The sequence below is a fragment of the Artemia franciscana genome, unplaced genomic scaffold (assembly GCF_032884065.1).
Source record: "Artemia franciscana unplaced genomic scaffold, ASM3288406v1 PGA_scaffold_55, whole genome shotgun sequence".
Lineage (NCBI taxonomy): Eukaryota > Metazoa > Arthropoda > Branchiopoda > Anostraca > Artemiidae > Artemia > Artemia franciscana.
Window position 1 is genome coordinate 470,894 of NW_027062695.1, and position 21,930 is coordinate 492,823.

Consider the following 21,930-nt stretch of genomic DNA (forward strand, 5'->3'; position numbering starts at 1 on the left):
TTTTTTTTTTCTCTTATTACTCCATCTTAAGGGCGTTCCGCCCTCTTTTTTGTAGATGGGTTATAAACAAATTGATTGATTGATTGATATTTAAATGGAGAATCTACTGATACTTACCTACAGCAAGATGAGCTGACAGAGCACACTTATCCAAGCTTAGTGCCCATATTCGAAGATTATGAACTTGTTGAACTCCTTTTATCTGCTTAAAAGTCTTCATTACCTCGTTGAAATCTATCCCTTTTGGCATTCCTAAAAACCAGAATTTACATTCAAATAACCACTACTATATGTAAGCACTGGTCAAAGTTTGTAACTTGTAGCCCCTCCCATGGGGACTGTGGGGGAGTAAAACAATGAAAAAATAAATATGAAAAGTTTTTTTCTACTGAAAGTGAGGAGCAGCATTAAAATTTCAAACGAGCAGAAATTATTGCGCATATGAGGGGTTTACCTCCTCGTAATACCTCGCTCTTCACGCTAAAGTATTTTTAGTAATTTCAACTATTTATTCTACGGCCTTTGTTATTCAAGGGTCATTCTTAAGGAATTTGGACAGAATTTAAGCTTTAGTGTAAAGAGCGAGGTATCGACGAGGGGTGAACTCCCTCATATACGCAATAAAACATACGAATATAGAAGTTTGTTACGTAAGTTAATTCGTAAATTACGTATATTTTTTACTAATGAAAATGTTCGTAAAAAAATTAAAAGTTCTAGTTGCCTTTTTAAGTAATCAAAAAATTGAAGGGCAACTAGGCTTCCTCCCTCTCTCCTTTTTTCTCAAAATCTTCCGATTAAAACTATGAGAAAGCCATTTAGCTAAAAAAAAAATTAATATGCGAATTTCGTTTTAATTATTTATGTGTGGAGAGCCAAGATCAAAACATGCATTAATTAAAAAACGTCCAGAAATTAAATAAAAAAACAAGTTTTTTTAAATGAAAGTAAGAAGCGACATTAAAACTTAAAACGAACAGAAATTAATCCGTATATGAAAGGGGCTTTTCCTCATCAACGGCCCGCTCTTTACGCTAAAGTTTTTTACCGTTTTAAGAAGTAGAGTTAAGAGAAAGAGTCAAACTTCAGCGTAAAGAGCGGGCCGTTGAGGAGGAAAAGCCCCTTTCATATACGGATTAATTTCTGTTCGTTTTAAGTTTTAATGTCGCTTCTTACTTTCATTTAAAAAAAAAACTTGTTTTTTTCATTTAATGAAAGATAAGACTAGAAATACAAGTTCCAGTCTCCAAATTAAGTGACACATGTTCCGAAAAGTAGCCAAACCTCTGTAGCACGATCAAATCTCAATTTTATACAATGTAATTGGGTCAAAGTGGAGTAGGGCACAGCTAAGAAAAATCTTGATCCTAAGGTGAAATCCTTCAAAATCTGTATTTACATCTGATTTATATTTAAACTTCACAATTTCTCGGGGATGAGAATTGATCAGCAGCCCTAAGGTTACTTTGTAGCCTTGTCCTGGGCTTTTGAATAAGGAAGAAGGTCAAAATTGCATGCTTTAATTGTCATTATATTCGGAGGCAAAATACATTTTTTTAATCTAAGAGCAATTTTGTATATTTTTCTGATTTTTTCAATGAAAATAAAGAAAGCTATTTTTCAATGAAAAAAAGAATAAGAGCTATTTTTTTAACCTGAGGGGGACAAACATTTACAGAGAAGGGCACATACCCCTCTCTCAATTAACGCCACTGCCATTAAGCTTAAAGTTTTGCAAGAGTCACTTAGGACTAGATTAAGCTACAATAACCTAAATAGGCCACGTAAATATTCTATTAAACTATGTAAAGGACGATGTTGATTTTATAAACAAACAAAAGTAATAACACCACAAACAAATGGCATTATCTCAACCACTAACCATGGATATTGAGCCGCCCCCCAATGTACAGGCCATCACTTATCGAACAATACCCAACACCGAGTGAACCATATACCTATAAAACTGGCTAGAAATTACACCAGCCGAAGAAAGGAAATATAACCTGGACCTGCAGACTTTCTATATTGGACATACTTAGACATTGTTGTCAAGTAAAGGTAGTAAATTTTAGGGAGCCATAGCTTACAGATAAACATAACGGGAATTAGTGGCGACAAAATGCTGCAACTTTCCTTTACTTATGTTACTTCTGTTACATATCTGTAGCTAGATCGTTTTCCATTGCCACAATTTTGAACTTGGCGATAGTAACCTGTTTTGTATTTCTTTCTTCATCGAATATTAAGTGCCCGAACTATAGGAGGGAGATTCTCAATAGTTGGTGAGCTGTGAACAACTTACAAAAGGAGGGGTGTTGGTTTATCGGAGTGTGGACAGCTTACAAAAACATAAATAATACAGAATATTTCTTTTTAATAATATTTACCTGTTGTTGCAATCCAATTATTTTAACTTGAATCTAACTTCTCCTTTTCTTTAAAAAAAAACAATTTTAAACTTGCGTCATTTATTCTAGTATCTTGCTTTTAGCTTCATTTGAAAATCAAGACTTCATACAGTAGTTCACTTTGAAGATTAAAGATTTTGAAGTTGCTTGAAGGTACAAATTGATATATTCAAAGGTTATTTGTAGTGTAGTTGTACTCGTGGCAGGGGAAGACGTGCAAGGACCGAAGTCCTCTCACTCAACTCATGTTATTTTTTAATTTTGAAAATGGGCTTCTGAAATTAATCCAAAAGCTCTAATCATGGAGGAGGGGAGCATTGAGACTTCAAATTATGGCTTTGGGTGGGGAGGCAGATGGTAGGTGCTCTGGACATGTTCGATTACTGTTGCCTTTTCCGCGAGGATAGAAAGTGCTACTCCTCTATCCTACTGGCTCGATGACCTGAATCCATTTCCAATACCATCAGCCTTCATATTTTCTGTAAACACCAAGTCGCTGTCGAACTTAATGATAGATACCTGTTTTCTTTTAATGACCACGGGCAAGTTGCCTCCGCGAGGATATAAAATGCGAGGATATAAAATGCGAGGATACTAGATCACTCTTGTAGGGTACATCCTCAATTTCGACATAAAAACCCTGTTTTGTTTTCCCCTAATTTTGGAAACTTGCCTAGGAATACTAAGAACTGTGAAAGAGAGCACTATTCGGTAGCAAATTTTTGGGGAAAAGCCGGCTACAGTAACATTAAATGTCAGTTCGACTATTAATCTTAAGTGCAAAAGAATTAACTATGGAAAATAAATATTTCAAATTTATAGTAGAGTAACTATTGTTTTCAAATGGCATGATTGTTCAGTATCTACCAAAAAAATCCAAAAATCCATGCAATCAATGGAATAATCTAGGACAGGCAAGGTCATGAACAGCTGATACGAATATAGAACATTTTGAATAAGCATTATACATCAACTTGAATTAATCACACAATCAACATTATTTAGCTGGGAAAAAAAGTATTGAATTCTAGTATATGGCTACATTATTTTAGCGTTAATGAATGAAAAGATTAAACTAAAAAGCACTCATATACCAATGTGTTTTTAAGTGACAAAAATGCCAGTAAAAAGGACTAATAAAATTAGAAATAAAATGCTGCACTCTATTTAAAAAACCATGAGAAAAAAAATACCACAAAATCTAACTCAAAGCCTTGTCCTTATTGCAACCATTTTGTCAGAAATACCTCTTACTAATCAAATAAACATAGACAAAACACTTTTTCTGGAAAAAGCCATTCGACCTCCTAGAATAGCAGAGCCTCTGACCCCCAAGAGGGGTTATGTGATGCATTACGAGCACTGATAGGATAATTCAGTTGTTTTATACCCAAATCACACTAGACTGGCTTCATATAAAGAGGCAGCCGAAAATATATTGATCGCAGTGCTGGGTCGTGCAATACATTTTTAAAAGTCGATATCGCTTCTAGACTCTGAAGAGCGTGAGAATTTTTTAATTTGTTATTCTGGTAAAAGAGATACAGTAAAATTTGCACATGTCTGCTTTTTAGCTTAAACATAGAAAAACAACTGAGACAGCGTATTAGGTCGATAGTGCCACAAAAATCCAAGAATCGTCCTATTTTACATATAACTATGCTTGAATATTTCAATTCTGAACCATTTCACCAAGTAAGTCTGTTTTTCAAGAACTAGACGCAAAAAAATTCTTCGTTTTAGATGAAGAATCCCGGAGGGTCTTTATCCTATTCCTATCATAAATTTTTGATTAAAATTACATTTATTGATGTTACTGTGAGCAAAGAGATGCAAAAAACGGAATTCGCTAGCCTTTTTGTATGATAGCTATCATTGAGACAGAAAGAAAACAATCATAGTACTTGGGACGTAAATTCCCATCAAGTTATATTCACTCTGATTAATACTTCTTAGTAAATTTCTTCGGTAACTATTGCCCCTACCAGCCTCCACCCAATGCGAAAATCGATTCGGTGGCCGGTCTTTGCGACGAAAGATTACCTGGAAGTTGGTATAGTAGAATAATAACAGTTAAAAATCGTGCGGATTCTTATTTTTCCGAATTTTTGCTTTCTGATTATATTTTTTTTAAATGAATTCCAACTGATTAAGAAAAGGGCTTCTGGACTTCAACATAATTTGTTAGTTGTTATGAACCAAGGGTTATAGAAAAATACCATATATAAGTTTTTGTACACCTTAGTCACTTGACAAACAAAGCTTAGCATCATCCTCTTCTTACTTTCCTGTAATGTTTCACACTAAAAACTATGTTGTTGTTTTTTCAAACTCAAATATATATATTCCATAGGATACAGGGACATTGATTTAGTTATTATCTAGATAAAAAAAATAATAATTCTGCTGTCGGCGGTAGTATTGCAACAGAGTAAATGGAGGTTTTAATTTCTTTTGTATTTATTTTGTTTACCTGACTATCGTGGCAGAACATTTAGCTTTCTAATTTCTCACATCAAGAAGTGACGAGAGCCAACAGTGTTAACTTTGTTTCTTTTCTCTTTTCTTGTTTACCCGTGTTTCCGTTCTAGGCATGTTTTTTTTATCCATGCCAACTGTTTGATGTTGTGATCGTTACAACTGTCAAATGTGGAGTAATGTGTTCAATAGATAAAGCAATATCAACCCCAATCCCACTGGCAACTGTCACAAGCAATCGAACCTTTCAGAAGATGTCTGTTTAGATTTGCGATTTCACAATGTTTATGGTACAATTAGTATGGGAATTCTTGTTTATTTATCTATCAAGATGGTTAAAAGTCAATCTCGTTCAAAAGTCAGAGAGCCGTGGTAGGTCAGTTTTGACGATCTGGTTTATTAGTTTGTGATCCAGATTGTTGCTGTAAAACAAATTTTGAATAACAATATAATTTTGACAATTCTTAATTTTAAGTAATTAAGATTAACGGTAGAAACCACAAAATACAAGAAGCACATTCTCCACAGTCAAACACAAGAGGAGCAATCCGGACAAACAAATAATTCTGGATATTTATTTTTCACCATATGACCAGTACATTAGCATCAAAACCAGTAATGCATCATTTTTTTTTCCGTACTTTTTATTATAGAATTGATCATTTTGATTCCGCCCTAAAGTTTATCGTTACGATCTTCCATGTATTGTCTCCCATGTCATTCCTCTGAGCCCGGCTTTATAACGGTTTTATAACAAGTTTTATAACGGTTTAATGATTATTTATATTTCGCCAGGGAGTCCCATTGGCTCTTTAGAGTACTGAAAGGTGTCCCGTACCAGTTGGAATTCATAACTAACTATGTGGGTGGACAAACAAATATCTATCAATAAATAAATATCAATGAACATCTAGCCCGATGATTGACTGGGAGAGTTCGAAATGCATAATTTTTTAGATACACTACCTCTCCGGAATAGATTTTCTTCTCTCCTATCAATTTACCTCACTTAATTAACACATAGTTTACTAGGGTGGACACACTGGCCACCCACTGCCTGCTTTTATTTATATTCCTTCTTTTATCTGTTTTTTTTTTACCAGATGGTCAGTACCAATGATGTAGCTCGCTTTTTATTTTTGTGCTGTTTTTCTTTTTGTGACGTGGTATGCAAAAACAATTTTCGGTGTGTTTATGTACTTCTGAACAAGTCTTTTTACATGCACACTGGATTTTAAATATTTCCCAGGTACAAATACTCAAACAGAAGATACAAGCTTTTTGTACACTCAAAAAATAACGAGAAAAATCTGCGATGTGTGTTGAATCCAGCAGAGCGTAAACAGCTTATTCTAACATACAGAGGACAAAAATTGTGCTGATGGGTTCTTTGACGCAAAAACCAAAGGCAATTACCAAAGAAGCCTGTGAGTAAGAAGTATTGGTTTTGAGTAAGGCCCGGCATACATGTCTCCTTGCTCCTTTCATTTGGATCACGGCTTGTTATTTAAAACATTTGGTTATTTAAAGGCGATTAATTTTGAGCTATAACAAAGTGCACTATTGGTTTCGAGTAAGTACTAGTAGTAGTAGTGCGTATGAAGGCACTAGACCCTTTAGGTCCAAACTGGCGGTGCTGATCCCCGTTTCATGGCCCTTCAGCCGGGAAGTACAATGGGGGGTTGGGGGATAGTAAGGCCCGGCATGCAACGGGTTGTGTCCTTACTACTTTCATTGGGATCACAGTCGGCTAATGCAGCAGTTGGCTACTTAGAATAGTTGCATATCTGAATACGATTTACTTTTAGATATAACAAAGGGCCCATTTATTTTCGAGTAAGGCCCGGCATGTAAAAGGCTAGGGCCTTATTCCTTTGATTTTGATCATTCTGATGATTACACAAAATAACAAAATAAAAAAGGATCAAATACCTTCCATCAAAACTTGAAGCACATCTCGCATTACAGTAACAGTGGTAAGCAAAACAAGAAACGAAAATATGAAAGTGCAAATAGGATCAACAAGAACCCAAGTTGGCTGAAAAGAAAAAAGAAAAATAACAACAAGCATAGCGAAACACAAAAACAAAAAATTCGTATAAAAAAGAAAGTATATTAAAATAAACAGATAAAAAAGAAACGGAAATACAGAGATGATTACGATAGCTGAGGGGGAAGAAAGTAAGGAATACCCATGGCACCATGATAGTTAAGCGAAATCTAGAAGATCCCTCTTTGGGTTTCTGTGTGACCTCGAAAAGGGTTTATGTGACGGCAAACCTCTTTCGGGTTTCGAGGTAACGAATTAACGCAGGTTAATAGACATGAAGGAAGAATTAAGGAGAATAAAATTTTGCCTGCTTTCACTATACTTGGAAGAATGAACCACGATAAGAAACCAATTACAAAGATTACGGGACACAGAAAGATTTTATGCCATGCAATGTGGTTAAAATTCGCTTCTTCCATAAGTTTGACAGTATGGTGAGCGGAAAGTTATTTCTTCAACGTCCTAAAACCTCAGATCCAAAATCAGGTGTTTCTACTTAGCTAATTAAGAAAGTTAATCGGAAAACACCTTTTAGAAAAGTGCTAACGCTGACCCTTGCACACTGCCGGAATATCTAGAAAAGCCAACTATTTTAAACAAACAAAAAATTAGGCTATCTTTTCATCCATTTTTATTTACCTGATTATTTTTCCGGTATGTTGAGTTTTTTTTCAAAAAAGTTACCGTACTAAACGTTCACAAATTTTCCAACCTACAAAGCCCCCCCCCCCTACAACATATTACTTTGTAATGTGTTTTTCAATTTCTTAGAAGTCATATTTACTTCTTTTAACCAGATTTACTAGATCAAAAAGGAAAATCGGTAAGAATTGTGCTTTTAAAGATTCCTTGCTTCGCATTTTTTATTATTTAATTGTTTTTTTCTCCTTTGTTAGGAATTTTATTTCATCGAACAACTTTCTTTCCCACTAAAATGTAAAATACCGATAATCATTCAAATCGCCGTATTTCCTTGCTCTTTGAAAACTGGAACGAGCAATAACAACGATTTTTACGCAAAAAAAAAACGAGGTTGAAATTTTCAAGAATAGGTCATTGAGGGAGTATAGCCAAATCTACCCAAAACAGGGCGAAATTTTAATTATATCAGGGTTTTCTTGCAACTGTAAATAGTCCGTCTGAAACTAAAACGGCCACTTGTTCGCTTGTAAGTCCAAGCAAATTTAGCCCCCGTTTTGCATATATGTCTAGTGGACATTGTCTGTCATGAGTCATTCCAAAATCTTCCCGATCATCCATCCCTTAGTTCTGTCCTAGGATCGATGGATGATAGACTATCTATCAACAAGTAAAATGACATCATTTTTGCACAATCATAAAAAATGGCTTATGCCAGATCTGCCTCTCACTCAGACTATCTGTCTTAGCTTTTTCTCCAACTAGCCATGGCTTGATGGCAACTTGATTTTAATTCAAAAATCAATATTCAATTTTACTGTCAATCATGGAAATAATTATTATTTAAACTGTGCTAACTCAGTTCTTTTAGATAAGAATCACTATGAGAAATTTACAAGATTGACAATTAACACCATCTACCGTTTCCTAGTAGAATCATAAAGCTAATTACAGTTTTTAAATTTATGCTGTACTACCATTAAGATTTCTTAGCTTTTGGATTACAAATCTGAGGATAATATTGCATGGTAATATTTTAGAAATCCAAATAAAATAAGCATACATTTCATAAATAACTTATGACTTAGAAATTGCGAGTTACGAATGTTTTGGGGTGTTAGTTGCACACCTGAGGCTAAGATACCAATATACAAGTCTAAAATACAAGCACATTTTTTCAAATTTTTCGCATGATGTCCTTCAGATCAGTATGACCATGGAAAATACAACCATTGGGACGCACAGAGCTACCCCCATAAAAGCCCCGACGAGGGGAGGATGCGTTTAAAAGGCAGTAGCTGTTCTGCTATAATGAAATGGTTTCTGGTGTAAGACGTGTCCCAATCCTGACCAGCTGCATTGCAGTGACTAATCCAATCTATTCTCATCCCTGACAGATGACCACAGTCCAGAAACAAGAATTAGACGGCAATGTGCTATTTTCTGTATACTATTCCTCACCAGACACTAGGTAGTAGATACAAGAGTCTCTCTGGTGTAATTACTCTGTCAGAGGGACCTAGCCTTTTTACATGAAAGTAGACTATTTAATCTAATTAGTGCCACCTTATACAACTTTTAGAACAAACCAGAATTTTTTTTTTCTGTAATATTGTATTCTAAATGCATCATATTAGTTTAATTGAACAGTATTCCTTCCTAAGATTACATCCGAAAAATTCATTTTGCACCCTTCAGCATACCTGTACTTTCTCCCGTTTCTCCCCCCTCTCCTTTGAGCCCCTGCTCTAAGCCAAAATGTAGCAAAAAGACTAATAGAAATAGAGATTTCACCCTTCAGCATACTTGTACTTTCTCCCGTTTCTCCCCCCTCTCCTTTGAGCCCCTGCTCTAAGCCAAAATGTAGCAAAAAAACTAATAGAAATAGAGATTTTTGGTTACCTGGAAGTAAAGGACCAGCGATGCAATGAAAACACCAACACTCTGGATCAAATCGCCAAGGACGTGAATAAATGCTGCGGTGACAATAATATTTTCAGACTTTCCATTGTGTGTATGGGCCTCAAGTAGAGGGGAGGTGTCGTCTACAGCACCAGTATGAGAGTGGCCATGTTGATGGAGAGTCAAACCCATTCTAAAACACAGTAAATTCTTAAAAATCGACAATTAATATTGTCTGAAGCAAGTGAAATTATTTTGAAGCATTCTAAAATAAAGTTGACCTAAAGAATAAAAAATTGGTCAAACCTCAATAATAAATTTTTGGCATTGGTGTCAGCATTTCTAATCCTTGGATTTTTTTTTCTCTACTGTTTTTTTTGTATAGTTTAGTTTTAAAATTCTTCCAAACATTTTATCTGGTGTTTTCTTTTTGTCTCTCAGGTTCCCGCAATTTCATGGAATTTTTTTGCTTACTTTAGCACCAAAGAAATCTTAGCAAAGATCTTTCCTGAAATACCCCAGCTTTTCCTGATTTTTTCACCGGCAAATAATACCCATTTTTTTGGTTAGCCTACTGCAATCAACATCAAATTAGCTACAAAACTAATTTATTCTTTGTATTTTTTTAAGATAAGATTCCTTTATTCTTCAAGTGATTAGCGTCATAACTAAGAGAACCAGAGGAGCACGGGCTTCGCCCGGGCCCTGGCACTCGGCAGGCTTGTATAGATCTGATTTTCTAATTAAGCATTGGCATAATCATCGTGTTATTCCTTATTTTTAAGTCACGAGGCTTCAAATCACCAATTTCAATTGAGAATTCAATTCCTATTTCCTGTTAATGCATGAAGCAATCGTCCATTTTACAGGAATTTTCTTCTCCTGGGACTTGTTATGATTCTCACCGTTGCTTCTCTTCTATGAACAGATTTTGTTTACGATTTGATATGATCATCCCTGTCACTTATCTTCTAAACGCAGGTTTTTGGCCGATTATTTTCATTTGGGATTCGTTGCGATGCCATTTGTCATGTCTTCTAGCCGCAGACATAGTTACGCTTCATTTTCGTGCACTTTAACCTTGGACTTTTTTCCATGCCTTTTACTTTAGCTTTCCCAGCTTTTCTCAAGTGTTTATATGATTACTTTAATAACGTTGTTATATAATTCAGCGACAACCAGAAATGTCACATTGCCTATGCCCTCAGAAATATCTAAATTACGCATTGGCAAAAATATCGTTTTATTTTTTAATTTCAAGTCATATGGTGGCAAATCAGCAATTTCAGTTGAATTAAGAAATTCTGGTGTGAATTCAATTCCCTTTTCCTGTTTACCATTCACAGACGCCAAAATAACTTTGTTCAACTCCAAGGTGGTTAAGAAATTCAGGTATGAATTTATTTCTTCCATCCTGTGTATCTACGCAGCGGTAAAGTAACACATTTTTTTTTCATTCCAGGGTAAAAAACCAGCAATTTCAATTGAATCAAGTAATTCTGGTGTTAATTTAGTTCTTCCTTCTTATTTATACTTCCCAGACTCACACATGCCAAACTAACATGTTCCTTCATTCCATTGTAATTTTTGCTTTGTCTTCTAACTGCAGATTTCGCTGTGCAAAATTTGTGTTTGCAATTCAATGTGATTTATGCTGTTTCTTGTTCCATGACTTTTTCTTTAGCTGTTCGGAGTCATTTGTCATCTTTTGTAATTTTGTATGCGTCATTGATACCGAAAACAATACGACCACCCGTGGAAAAATGATGTAATTTTTGCTCTTTAAATGTAAGTACACAGATTTTTTTTATGGCACGAATTCAATTCCTCGTAACTGTTTATGCTTTATAGACGCCAAAATAACTTCATTCCATTCCAGAGTAGCTTAGAAAATCATACATGAACTCATTTTCTTCTTCCTGTGGATCATTGCGGACGCTAAAATAACACTTCTTAGTTCTAGGGTGAAAAATCAGCAATTTCAAGTGAATTAAGTAATTTTCACGTAAATTCAATTCCTCATTCCTGTTCATCCTTCACAGACTCACACACGCTAAACTAACACGTTTCTTCATTCCATTGTAATTTTGCTGTGTATTCTCACCGCAGATTTCGCTGTGCAACATTTCCGTTTGCAATTTAATGTGATTTTTGTTGTTATTTGTTCATGCTTTTTTCTTTAGCTGTTCAGAGTCATTTGTCATTTTGTGTAATTTCGCATGCGTCATAGATACTGAAAACAATACGATCACCCTGAGGGAATAATTATGCAATTTTTGCTCTTGAAATGTACATACATATGACATCACTCATATGATTTTTTTTTTCTCCGAAATTGAGGCTATAAACAAATTTTTCTATTTTAACTAAAGACCTATCTAATTTTTTTCAGGCCAGAAAATCAAAGGTCGCCCATTTTCAAAAAAAAATACGAAGCAGTTTCTTCAAAAAATACAAAAATATATAGACAGTTGCTCATTAAAAGAGTTTTTGAAAGCTTTTCACCCACATACGAAAGTTCATAGGCATAGACAAAAAACAGGTAAAAGTATACTTTAATAAACGTCATTAAATTTTAAATTAGTTCAGTAAGAATGATATTACTGGACTTAAGTTAACATTACTCAATTAAACAGATAATAAAGAAGATAATGCAATTATCTTCTTGCAAAAAAAGAAAATATTCCGGCTACATGGCTAACAGACGTCCTCAGGAAAAAAATAAAATAATCATAAAATTCATGGGATAAAAAAAAAAAAAAAAAAAAAAAAAAAAAAAACAATGAAAGAATCCTAACCTCATCACTTTATGCAAGTTCACCTAAGACTAACAAAAATGGTAATTCATACCAAGAAAATCATACCGGAATCAAGTATTTTATACTATGAATAAATATGTCACTGGTTTTGAGTTTTAAGTTCACCTTTATCTTTTACAGATTTTTTTTTCGGTTCAAATTCAGTATCTTGTTAAAGTCTAGATTATCCATTTTGGTCTACAAAATCAAAGGACAAAAAGAATGGAACCCTGCCGCGTATTTAAAAAAGACCCAGAATTTTCAAAATAGGCGGGTAATGTGCAAAATTATAAAAAAAAAGACACATAGAATCTTCAGAGTTTGCTATTTTTATGCAGAACTTATAGAAATTTTGTGCCACTTTTGCTTTTTGGCAGGTAGTCATAAATACCTTTAAGATACAGGGTCATTGCATTCGATTATTGGTTTTGTTTTATAATTTACGTTAAATCATTTTAATTAAAATTATTATTTTTGTGTGTAGTTTCCTAAGTCTATAAACAAATGAGCATTATTAATTATCTTACGTTTAATTTAAATGGCCTCTCGAATAAACTGTATAATGTCTATATCAATACTAATGAGAGTGGTGTCTTTAAAAAGCTCTGATTGACTTGAGTTTGATCTAGTACTGATCTGGTAATAAACTGGTATTGAACAACTTTTCCAGAGGCAATTGAAGTTAAATGTAGGATAAATAATGCTTCTTTAAATACAGACTTAGGAAAATTCACTATTAATGTGTTGTACACAAATTTCGTATGCAATCTAAAAACACTTACTGTGCTCTACACAAATACGCTGGTATTTTTATTACGGGACTTTAGAATCCACATTGATACAAATACAGGAAGATAATATCCTAACTTTGGCTGATTTAGTGGAGAAACAAAAAATAGCTACAGTAATAGACAGCAGTATCTTTAAAGCCATAATAATCCACAATGCGGTATTTGATCTTGAAATAGCTCATTAGTTATGGATCATTTGTGGTCCATAGTTGAACTATGTTTCAGATTCAAAACTGAATTATTAGCTTAAAGATGCAGATGTAGCTTAAATGTGAGCTTATATTGTAAATGGAGATGTTAGATGTAGATATTAGGTTAAATATTCGGTTCCATGATCCAAACTCAAATTACCTTCGTAAGACAACCTAAAACACTAAAGGAAGAAAATAAAATTTCCATTCGTACTCTGTGTGATAGAGAAATTTCACTGGAAAAAATTTACATTAGGTCATCAAAACATATACACAGTATTCCTTATAATTTTTAATTTAGTAATCAACAGTGTTTGATCCAGAATTTGGATCAAGAAAATGGAATATGGAATCATAAAATGGCCCCCCAGTTAACACAGGACTAGCTTGATGGTAAGACGGTTAAACTTATTGAACACATTATTATAAATCAAAGACTGACAGGATCGATAAAAACACTAGGTTACACGGAACTGCTGTTACTGATATTAAAAGGAGATATCAGCATATAGTTGGGTCCAGGGTTAGTTTAAAGCTGAAATAGTTAATTAGTTTAATATTTAATTTACATTAATAATTAGCTTAAAGCTGGAAGAGTAACCATTTCCCAGGTATTTATGATGTTGTAAGACTCCAGGATGATTATTATTGTTTTTCCTTATTTTAAATTAAGTATAACAATCATTTTAAACAAAAAAAATATATATATAAGAAATAGAACTTACAAGATATTGACAGCAACCCCAACTCCCGAGGTAATAAGCATAATTATGGCATCAACTTCGAAGCTCTTGCTCATTATGCGTTCTATAGCTACATAAACCAAAACAGCGGTGATTACCCAAATCATGAAAACGGATGTTAAAGCACCAAGAACCTCTGGGAAAAAATCAAATAGTTACAAAAGTTTCATCATTTATACCTCTATCTTACATTATTGAATTTGATTCGACAAACTTCGGTAACTTGTTGGTGAAAACTTTTTCTACAAACTTCAAACTCTTTGAAACAGATAGAAAAAAAAAATACGTTTCACTGGTACTGAAATTTTGCCAAAGGTTAAAATTCTTTAATTTTTGCCTTCAAATGCACAAAACCTTATTTTCTATAATGCTGCCATTAAATGCTTGTTTCCACCAGAGGCGTAAACTGGGGGAGGGGGAAGAAGAGAGCGTTTATCTCACTAGATTTTGAAACTCACTTTTTCTATATTTTTTTTTTGATGAAATTTCAAAAACCCGACAAATATATCCTCCTCCTCCCCCCGCCAAGTTTCCAAAAATACATTTTGCCCACCCACTAAATTTTCGTGAACTGAGGCCTCTGTTTTTTTGTTGTTTTTTTTCAAAACAGATTTCGGATCCAATACTTGTCTTTTTTGTTGATCATATATTTGGAACATTTTACAAAGTGTAAAATCTTAAACTTCAAAGTCACTCAACATCATTTCTTAGAGGGAAATGTGCATATACTAAAAATTGCAAAATTCGGAAGGGTTTTTTACTACACAAATTAAGAATGGACCAATTAAAAGGCATGATGCAGCGAAACTTCATAAAATAAGACGTAATCAAACAAAATCATGCATATAATAAAAAAAAATCAAAGTTAAAACACACAATGAGAAATGTGCATAAAGAGGACGTAATAGAGAAAAATAAAACATAAGGAGAAAGGAATGTTTAGAGCAAAAGAGAAATGAAGAAAAAATTCAAAAAAGTAAAATGATATAAAGAGAAATAGAAACATGAGGGACAGATAAAAACTGACTTACCAGCCCTATAGTACCCAAAACTCATTCTCTGTGTGGCTGGTCTTGTGGCTATGTACAAAGAGAATAAAGATATCATGAAACTAGCGAAGTCACTTAAAAGGTGAGCAGCATCGGTAGCAATTGCTAAACTGTTGGCCAAATATCCACCTACAAATATTCAAAACTGATAACTTAATTGGTTAGAATACACGTTTGGACTAATTAGAAAGTTGTTAGAGTTGTTCTACAGTTGTGCTAAAGTTATTCGTGAAAAAAAAATTATTTTGTGTTCTGTGTCCATGGATAAGTTGTGCAAAATGACAAAATTGATCTTTTTTTCACTTTTCAGCACTTAATTAATTTTCAACAATTCTAAGCACATTACAGATATTTTACAGGGTGAACTAGTTCAATAAAAAAAAAGTTTAATGACTTTCAAGAAAAGTGACAATAAACTGACAAACTGCAGTTTTCTATTATTTTTTATCTAATTCCTACTGACTCTTCATGGTCCATTCTTGACCGTTATATTTGTTTCAGCTAATATACTTCGTTTACTGGTAGATAAAATAATCACAGCTTGAATACAAGATAAATAATGTAATAATAAACAAAAAACCGACCTAATATTTAGCCTTTTTGACAAAAAAAAATAGATCGGAGTTTATTTTCGTTTCTCGACACCACTTTTCTTCTATTTATGTTGTTATACAAAGTTTCAACACTGTTTTAGCCAATCCCTAAGTCAGAGGAGTCTATAATATCAAGGCCATGTTTCCATTTCTAAAACTCACCTTCAAGTACCTAATCTGGAAGTTGATGTGTTGCAGAAATAAAATGTTCACGTTCTTTTTTGCAGCTTTTCCATTGTCCGTTCTTTTTCTTAAATTCCTCCATGTCTGACAATAGCTTAGTCTTTCTCATTCATTTCTTGAAGTGCCTTCTACTTTTCCTCTGCTTCTTTCTCGAGGAAATCTGGTAGCTCCCCGTTGTTCCACTGGCTGTTGAGCATTCACTGACTCCTCGTTCGTTCTATTTCTTTTTTCAGTTATAATCTGAAATGGCTTCTAAAATCACGCTCATTGGCAGCACTCCCGCAAGAAAACCCATAAGTTGTTACAGCTACAATGGCCGGTGTCGTATATTTTGCATTTTTTTTTGTCGCATTAGTAATGCTAATTAGATAATTCCAATGCTCCTCAATAGTTGTTGATAACGAAAGGAAATCTACTTTCTGTAAGTTCAGCATTTTAATTTCACCAACTCGGTACCAGAGCATCTAGTCTCAGCCAGTAATAAATTGTAAAGAAATGTGTTGTCTTTTTTATTACCTAGAAGTAATAACAGACGAGTACAATGGCTTGAAAACGCTGGCTTACAAAAATAGAAAGCTTTTAGAAAAACAGAAGATTGGGAGTCCTGTGGTGGCGCAGTGGATTTGACCTTAGCTTGGTAATACGGGACCCAGAGATCGAATCACGCTGCAGGAATGCACTGCAGGGCCGACGCAGGGACCTTAGTAGTCAAGAAGCGTCGTTAATTCTTAAATAAATAAACAGAAGGTCGGACATTGCCTCTTTTAAGTTTTTTTTTTTCAAATAGCTTTACTAGTAAGGAGAAAGTGAGACTGTTTAAAATCACCATTCCTCGTATATTCGAACCTGGTATGAAAGATTACCAAAAACGTATCTTAAAAAAAATTGCTATTGCAATTTAATTTTTATTAACTTACTCTATTCTTACTTTTGTTATTCAAGTATGAGCTTAAAGCAACATTTAGCTAGAATTACAGTTGTTTAAGCCGTGATTTATTCTTATTAAGGGCTCTAAAGTTTTTTGACAAGAAGTTGCTCGATCTAGCAGTGACGTCGCTATTGCAGTGCGGCTACAGTCTATATTAAAGTCTATAAAGCGGCTGTTAGATCTGTTCTTTTCCATGCGGTTGAGACTTGGACACTGAAGGAGCTACACCCAAATGGTATGAAAATCTTTGACCACCCCAGTTTACGATAAATCCTGAGGATTCGATAGTCCGTCAAAATCTGCTATACCGTTGCTGAAACATCAAACCCACTGCCAAGTCAATGACCACATCATCAGACAATTGCTTCTAGCTGCTCCTTTTCCAGATTGGCGCAGATATCCTGGCGGTCATTTGAAGAATTGGTAGGCAACTGTCAAAAAGAACCTTGATAGCATCCAGTAGATTTCGAAAGTTTGGCAGAAAGTGCCAGAGCTGCTTGCCCTAGTTTTATGAAGATCTGGCACAAAATTACGACAAATCGGGGTCGACGATACGGAGTCTTCTAGATGCCGAGTGAGGCGTCCACGGTTGGTCCCGCACCAAGTACAAGTAAATAAAGTGTGGCAACACTGCAAGGTTTCAACTATTTGTATATAACACCGATTACTTCATATTCACCACGTATTTTTCCTCCACTCAGCTTCTCCCGTTGCATCAACCACTTTCTCAATCAAAATTTAACATGAGCTTCGCCCTTCCAATTTCATAGCGCATTGCCTGCGAGTAGTTTCGAGATTAATATCTTAGCCTTTATTTTGTACGGGGGCAACCAAATCAATTATCATAAGACTCTCTAAGAGCAATTCTTTAATGGTGCATTTTAGAATCCCAAAACAATAAGAGTAAAGGTAAAATTGTAGATAAACAATCCCATTAACATTACAATTAATCATAAATTAGCAGCTTAACTTAAAAGTGCTTAATTTACATTAAACAAACAAATACATCAACAGACAGAAGCAAACTCGTTTGGGTAAACGCCAAAATGGATGTCCCTTAGTTAATTTAGCCATGACAATAACCCCACCTCGTATCTTTAGATAAACCTCAAATTGTTTGAAATCGTTTGAGTAGTCTGGGTAACTAACAGTGTAAACTAAATGACAAACCTAGACTGACAAAGAAATGTAATTTCTAGAAACAAAAATGATCCCACCTTTTAATATTTGATTGGTTCTCCTGTGCGAAATTTTAAGCCGGAAGAACGGAAATTATTCAAGTCACAAGGTTTTTTTTCTTGAAAATAGCTTATCAGTGCAGAAACTTGGGTATAAATGCTTTAAGATAGGCTAAAATTAAATAGAAAACCCAGAAAGGAATCCAGAGGTAAGGATCGTCAATTCATTTTTCAGTTTGATAGTTTGTTTTAATCGGTAAATCAATACATGTTAGTAATGCAGTAGCCAGTTCCTGATTCAAAGGCTCTTCTAAATGACTGTACTTGACGAATAGTCCACGTTTCAACACTGCATAAATTAAACTACAAATTTATTCAAAATCTATTAATTTCATCACATTAAATTATACCCACCAAAAGTTACGAGCCAGAGAAAATTTGCCCAATTTTTGAAAAAGGGGGTAAACCCCCCCAAAATATCAAGTGATCTCAATGAAAACACACCATGACAATCATCGTATCAGAGAAGCCTACTGTAGAGGTTTCAGGCTCCTATACATAAATAAGAAATTTTGAATTTTTCCAGCTCTAGTGTCCTTTTCAAGTGAACAAAAGTATTAGAGAGCAGCTACCTCCCTCCCACATCCATTTTTCTCCAAAAGTTATCCGATCAGAATTTCGAGATAGCTATTTTGTTCAGAATAGTCAAAAGATCTAATACTATGTTTTTCAGGATGACTTGAAAGTCCCGAGGGAAGGGCTGCAAGCTATGACCTTTGCCCATTGTTTACATACAGCATTGGTTATAAACCATTGGCTTTTTTAGAATTTTTAAAAAGCTCACTGTTCAAATTAAACCACCCTTGTGTTTCAGGAGTCATTCTTAAGTAATTGAAAAAAAATCGAACTTTAGCGTAAAGACCGAGGTGTTGAGGAGGGGGCAACACCCCTCACATACGTAATAAGTTATGTTCGTTTTAAGTTTTAATTTTGCTCCTTACTTTCAGTTGAAAAAAAACTTCGTTTTTTTATTTAATTGTTTAGAAGTTCGGCTTTTAACTTTTCGTAGTTATTTTCTTTCCACATCCCGGTTTGATGTGACTATTTTAATAATAGTCAAATAATTTTATTTTTGGTTCAATATTAGATCCTAATAGATACACTCCTTCGTATACTTTTTAAAAGTTTTCTTAGCTACATCGTTTCCATTCAGAAATTTTGCATGTCTTTTCCCAAAATCTATAGCGATAATCTGTCCACTGCACCACTTGAACTGGTATTGCGTTTGGATTCTGACAACATCGAGGGAATTTGCAGGTTATAACTTTTTTATTGTCTCTTTTAAAATTGGAACAGTTTGACGGGTAGAAATACAAAGGTTTAGAATTGACTATACGAGCCCAATTCATAACAGTTTTACGGTAAGGTAAAGGTCTATAACTATATGCGGTCATTAAAGGGAGGCTGGGGATAAACTGTCAAAAATGCAAGCCAAACTATAAATATGAGAATAAAATTAGTAATCTAAATTTGTGTCTTTTTTGTTCTAGCATTTCTCCTTCTGAAGAGGCCCTATCCTACACCTTTACCCAGTTTTACTGCTCTGAAAGTACAAAAGTTAGAAAAAACACGCGAAAAAAAATCCTTTTTTCTCTCCTACCCTCTCCTTTTTTTATTTCACTACTGATATTTATGACCAGACATTAGTTTTAAGGAAATAACTTGTATAATAATTTTTGTTATTTATGCATAGAAATTCAAAAATATATATGAAATAAGTAATTGCCTCTCTATTCTCCTTTGTGGGTATGTCATAATGTGTTTCCTATCGTTAACAAATGTGAATGTTTAGGGACATACTTCTTTTCTTGTGCAGTATTATGTGTCAGGTAGGTAGCCCCAAGAGGAACAACTTGGTAATAACTGTGGCTTTATTTTTATTTTAATAATGACCCAAACGAGCACACAGTAGAGACGTTAGCATTTACTTATTTCTTCTGTTATATTTTAAATATTTTTAACACTTTTTTCCTCTTTACAGAGAACAGAGATTTATCAACTATTTACAGGTCTTTTTCTTATTCAGAAAAAGGGTCGAAAGAAAGGGAATTTTTGGGCATTTCATCAAAAATGTCGCAATTCTTTCTTGTTACGAATCTGTAGATTATTTTTGCTCTCTTAACTACTTGACTACTTTACGTACACTCAACTTTCCCCCCCCCCCCGAAAAAAATTCAAAAGGGAGAGACAAACAGACATAAACATGGGCATGGACAGAGACGAGAGAGAGAGAGAGAGAGAGAGAGAGAGAGAGAGAGAGAGAAAGAGAGAGAGAGAGGGAGAGAGAGGTAGAGAGAGAGAGCACTAAAGATAAAGATGGATCCTCCCGAGCCATTGCTGGCGGATAGGGGGTCTCATCAACAATTCCGTTGCTGGGTCTGTTTGACAGGGACAAGTAATAAACCGATCACCTGACCTTGCTACAGCAGGGATCAGTCCCTGGGACCTTAATTGCCAAGCAGAGGATCAATCAACTATGCACAGGATAGAAAGAGCAGTAGGTGATAGAATGAAAATGGCTCTCATCTTTGTCTTCTTTGTTTAAGATTACGAAGCTATCGTTCATTCTTTCTATCTCTCTCTCTCTCTCTCTCTCTTGGTAAAAAAAAAACAACCCTATACAAGAAGACAACAAAAAATAAGCTATAAAGAAGAATTTGGGTAATAATTACAACATACCAACTGCTTCACCAATCATGAAAAGAAGGCAGAGAGTCGATGCTATAATAAGCTTCCTTCTTGCTCTTTTATCAGCAATGTTAGACAAGTTGCTGTGACAGTGACCTAAAATAGTCCGTATCACCAAATGTCATATATAAACCGAGGAAGGGAATAAAAATATCAAAGAATCAACCGAGAAAAGAGAAAAAAAGCGATTCTTTATCACCAGGTTGGTGGCAGTATGGATATACCCACAGCAAATTTTGCCCTGGGCCCAATTTCACAGTCAGAATTTGCACTTTTGACGCTGAGTATTAAACAAAATATTAATTTTCTTTTGAGTTCCTGGCATCACAGCGGTAGTTGGAAGTTTAAATAGATCTTCTCAAATTTAGCAGTTGTGGATATATGATAGCTTCAATCAAAACCTATCTATCGTTGGATAGCTTCAGTCAAACGTAACGACACTATAGTAAAAGATGAAAATGCCACATCCTCAGTTTTATAAACTTTACAGGGGATAACTATATTTTTCTACAAATCAGGCAGCGCCAATGGGTCTTTGACCAGGTAGGAGCGGATTCATGGGTGGTTTAAGGTGCACAAGCCCCAACCCAGATCGTCAAAAATTACACTAAATGCAGGGTTGAAGGAGCAAAAATACAAATGGGAGAGCCAAATTTTTATTGGTTCAACCACCCCCCCCCCTTTCCCTCTCAAAACATTAATTTTAAATCCATCCTGTGACCAGGATAGCTGCCAGTGCATGAGGGGAACTAAGACGTTGATAGCCACTTATAATTTGTTTAGGATTCCATGGAATACTTTTGTATAAAACGGAGGTTAGCCCCTCCCCCCATTTCTTTTTTCTGAAATGGATGAAAGTCTTACTACGGAATGGTCATGTTTCAATTGTCAAACTTATTTAAATTTGTTCAAAAAAATTCGAACACAAATCTTCACTGAGTCACCGAAAAATGCCACTTTCCATTACAGGTCAAACTTCAAATCAATAGACTTTACCAAAATATATCTTAACAATTTTTTGATAAAAACACGCGAAAGAGCACGATGCATAGAGGAAGTGCACGATCGGGGAGGCTTTAAGAATTTTTACTAACAGTCGTTCTAAGTCAATCGTAAGGGATTTACAAAATCCTCCTCACAATCTCTCTCATGGGGATAAAAAACTAACCAATTTTTAAACAATTATCTCATCTGTCCTACTTGATGACAGCATTATGTAGATTCCTACGATCACGATCATAGAGCAAT

General features: G+C 34.6%; 1 protein-coding gene across 3 annotated transcripts in view; it reads right to left on the bottom strand.

Annotated features, from left to right (window-relative positions):
* LOC136042001 (proton-coupled zinc antiporter SLC30A2-like) overlaps positions 1-21,930 on the bottom strand; it is a 55,576-nt gene that overhangs the window by 15,508 nt on the left and 18,138 nt on the right. For all 3 annotated transcript variants that reach the window (XM_065726833.1, XM_065726834.1, XM_065726835.1), the window contains exons 4-9: positions 20,674-20,778; positions 15,035-15,181; positions 13,986-14,139; positions 9,481-9,673; positions 6,822-6,927; positions 118-252 (exon numbers count right to left, since the gene is read on the bottom strand). In XM_065726833.1, the coding sequence (XP_065582905.1) occupies positions 118-252; positions 6,822-6,927; positions 9,481-9,673; positions 13,986-14,139; positions 15,035-15,181; positions 20,674-20,778 (840 nt within the window). The remainder of the gene's footprint in view (positions 1-117; positions 253-6,821; positions 6,928-9,480; positions 9,674-13,985; positions 14,140-15,034; positions 15,182-20,673; positions 20,779-21,930) is intronic.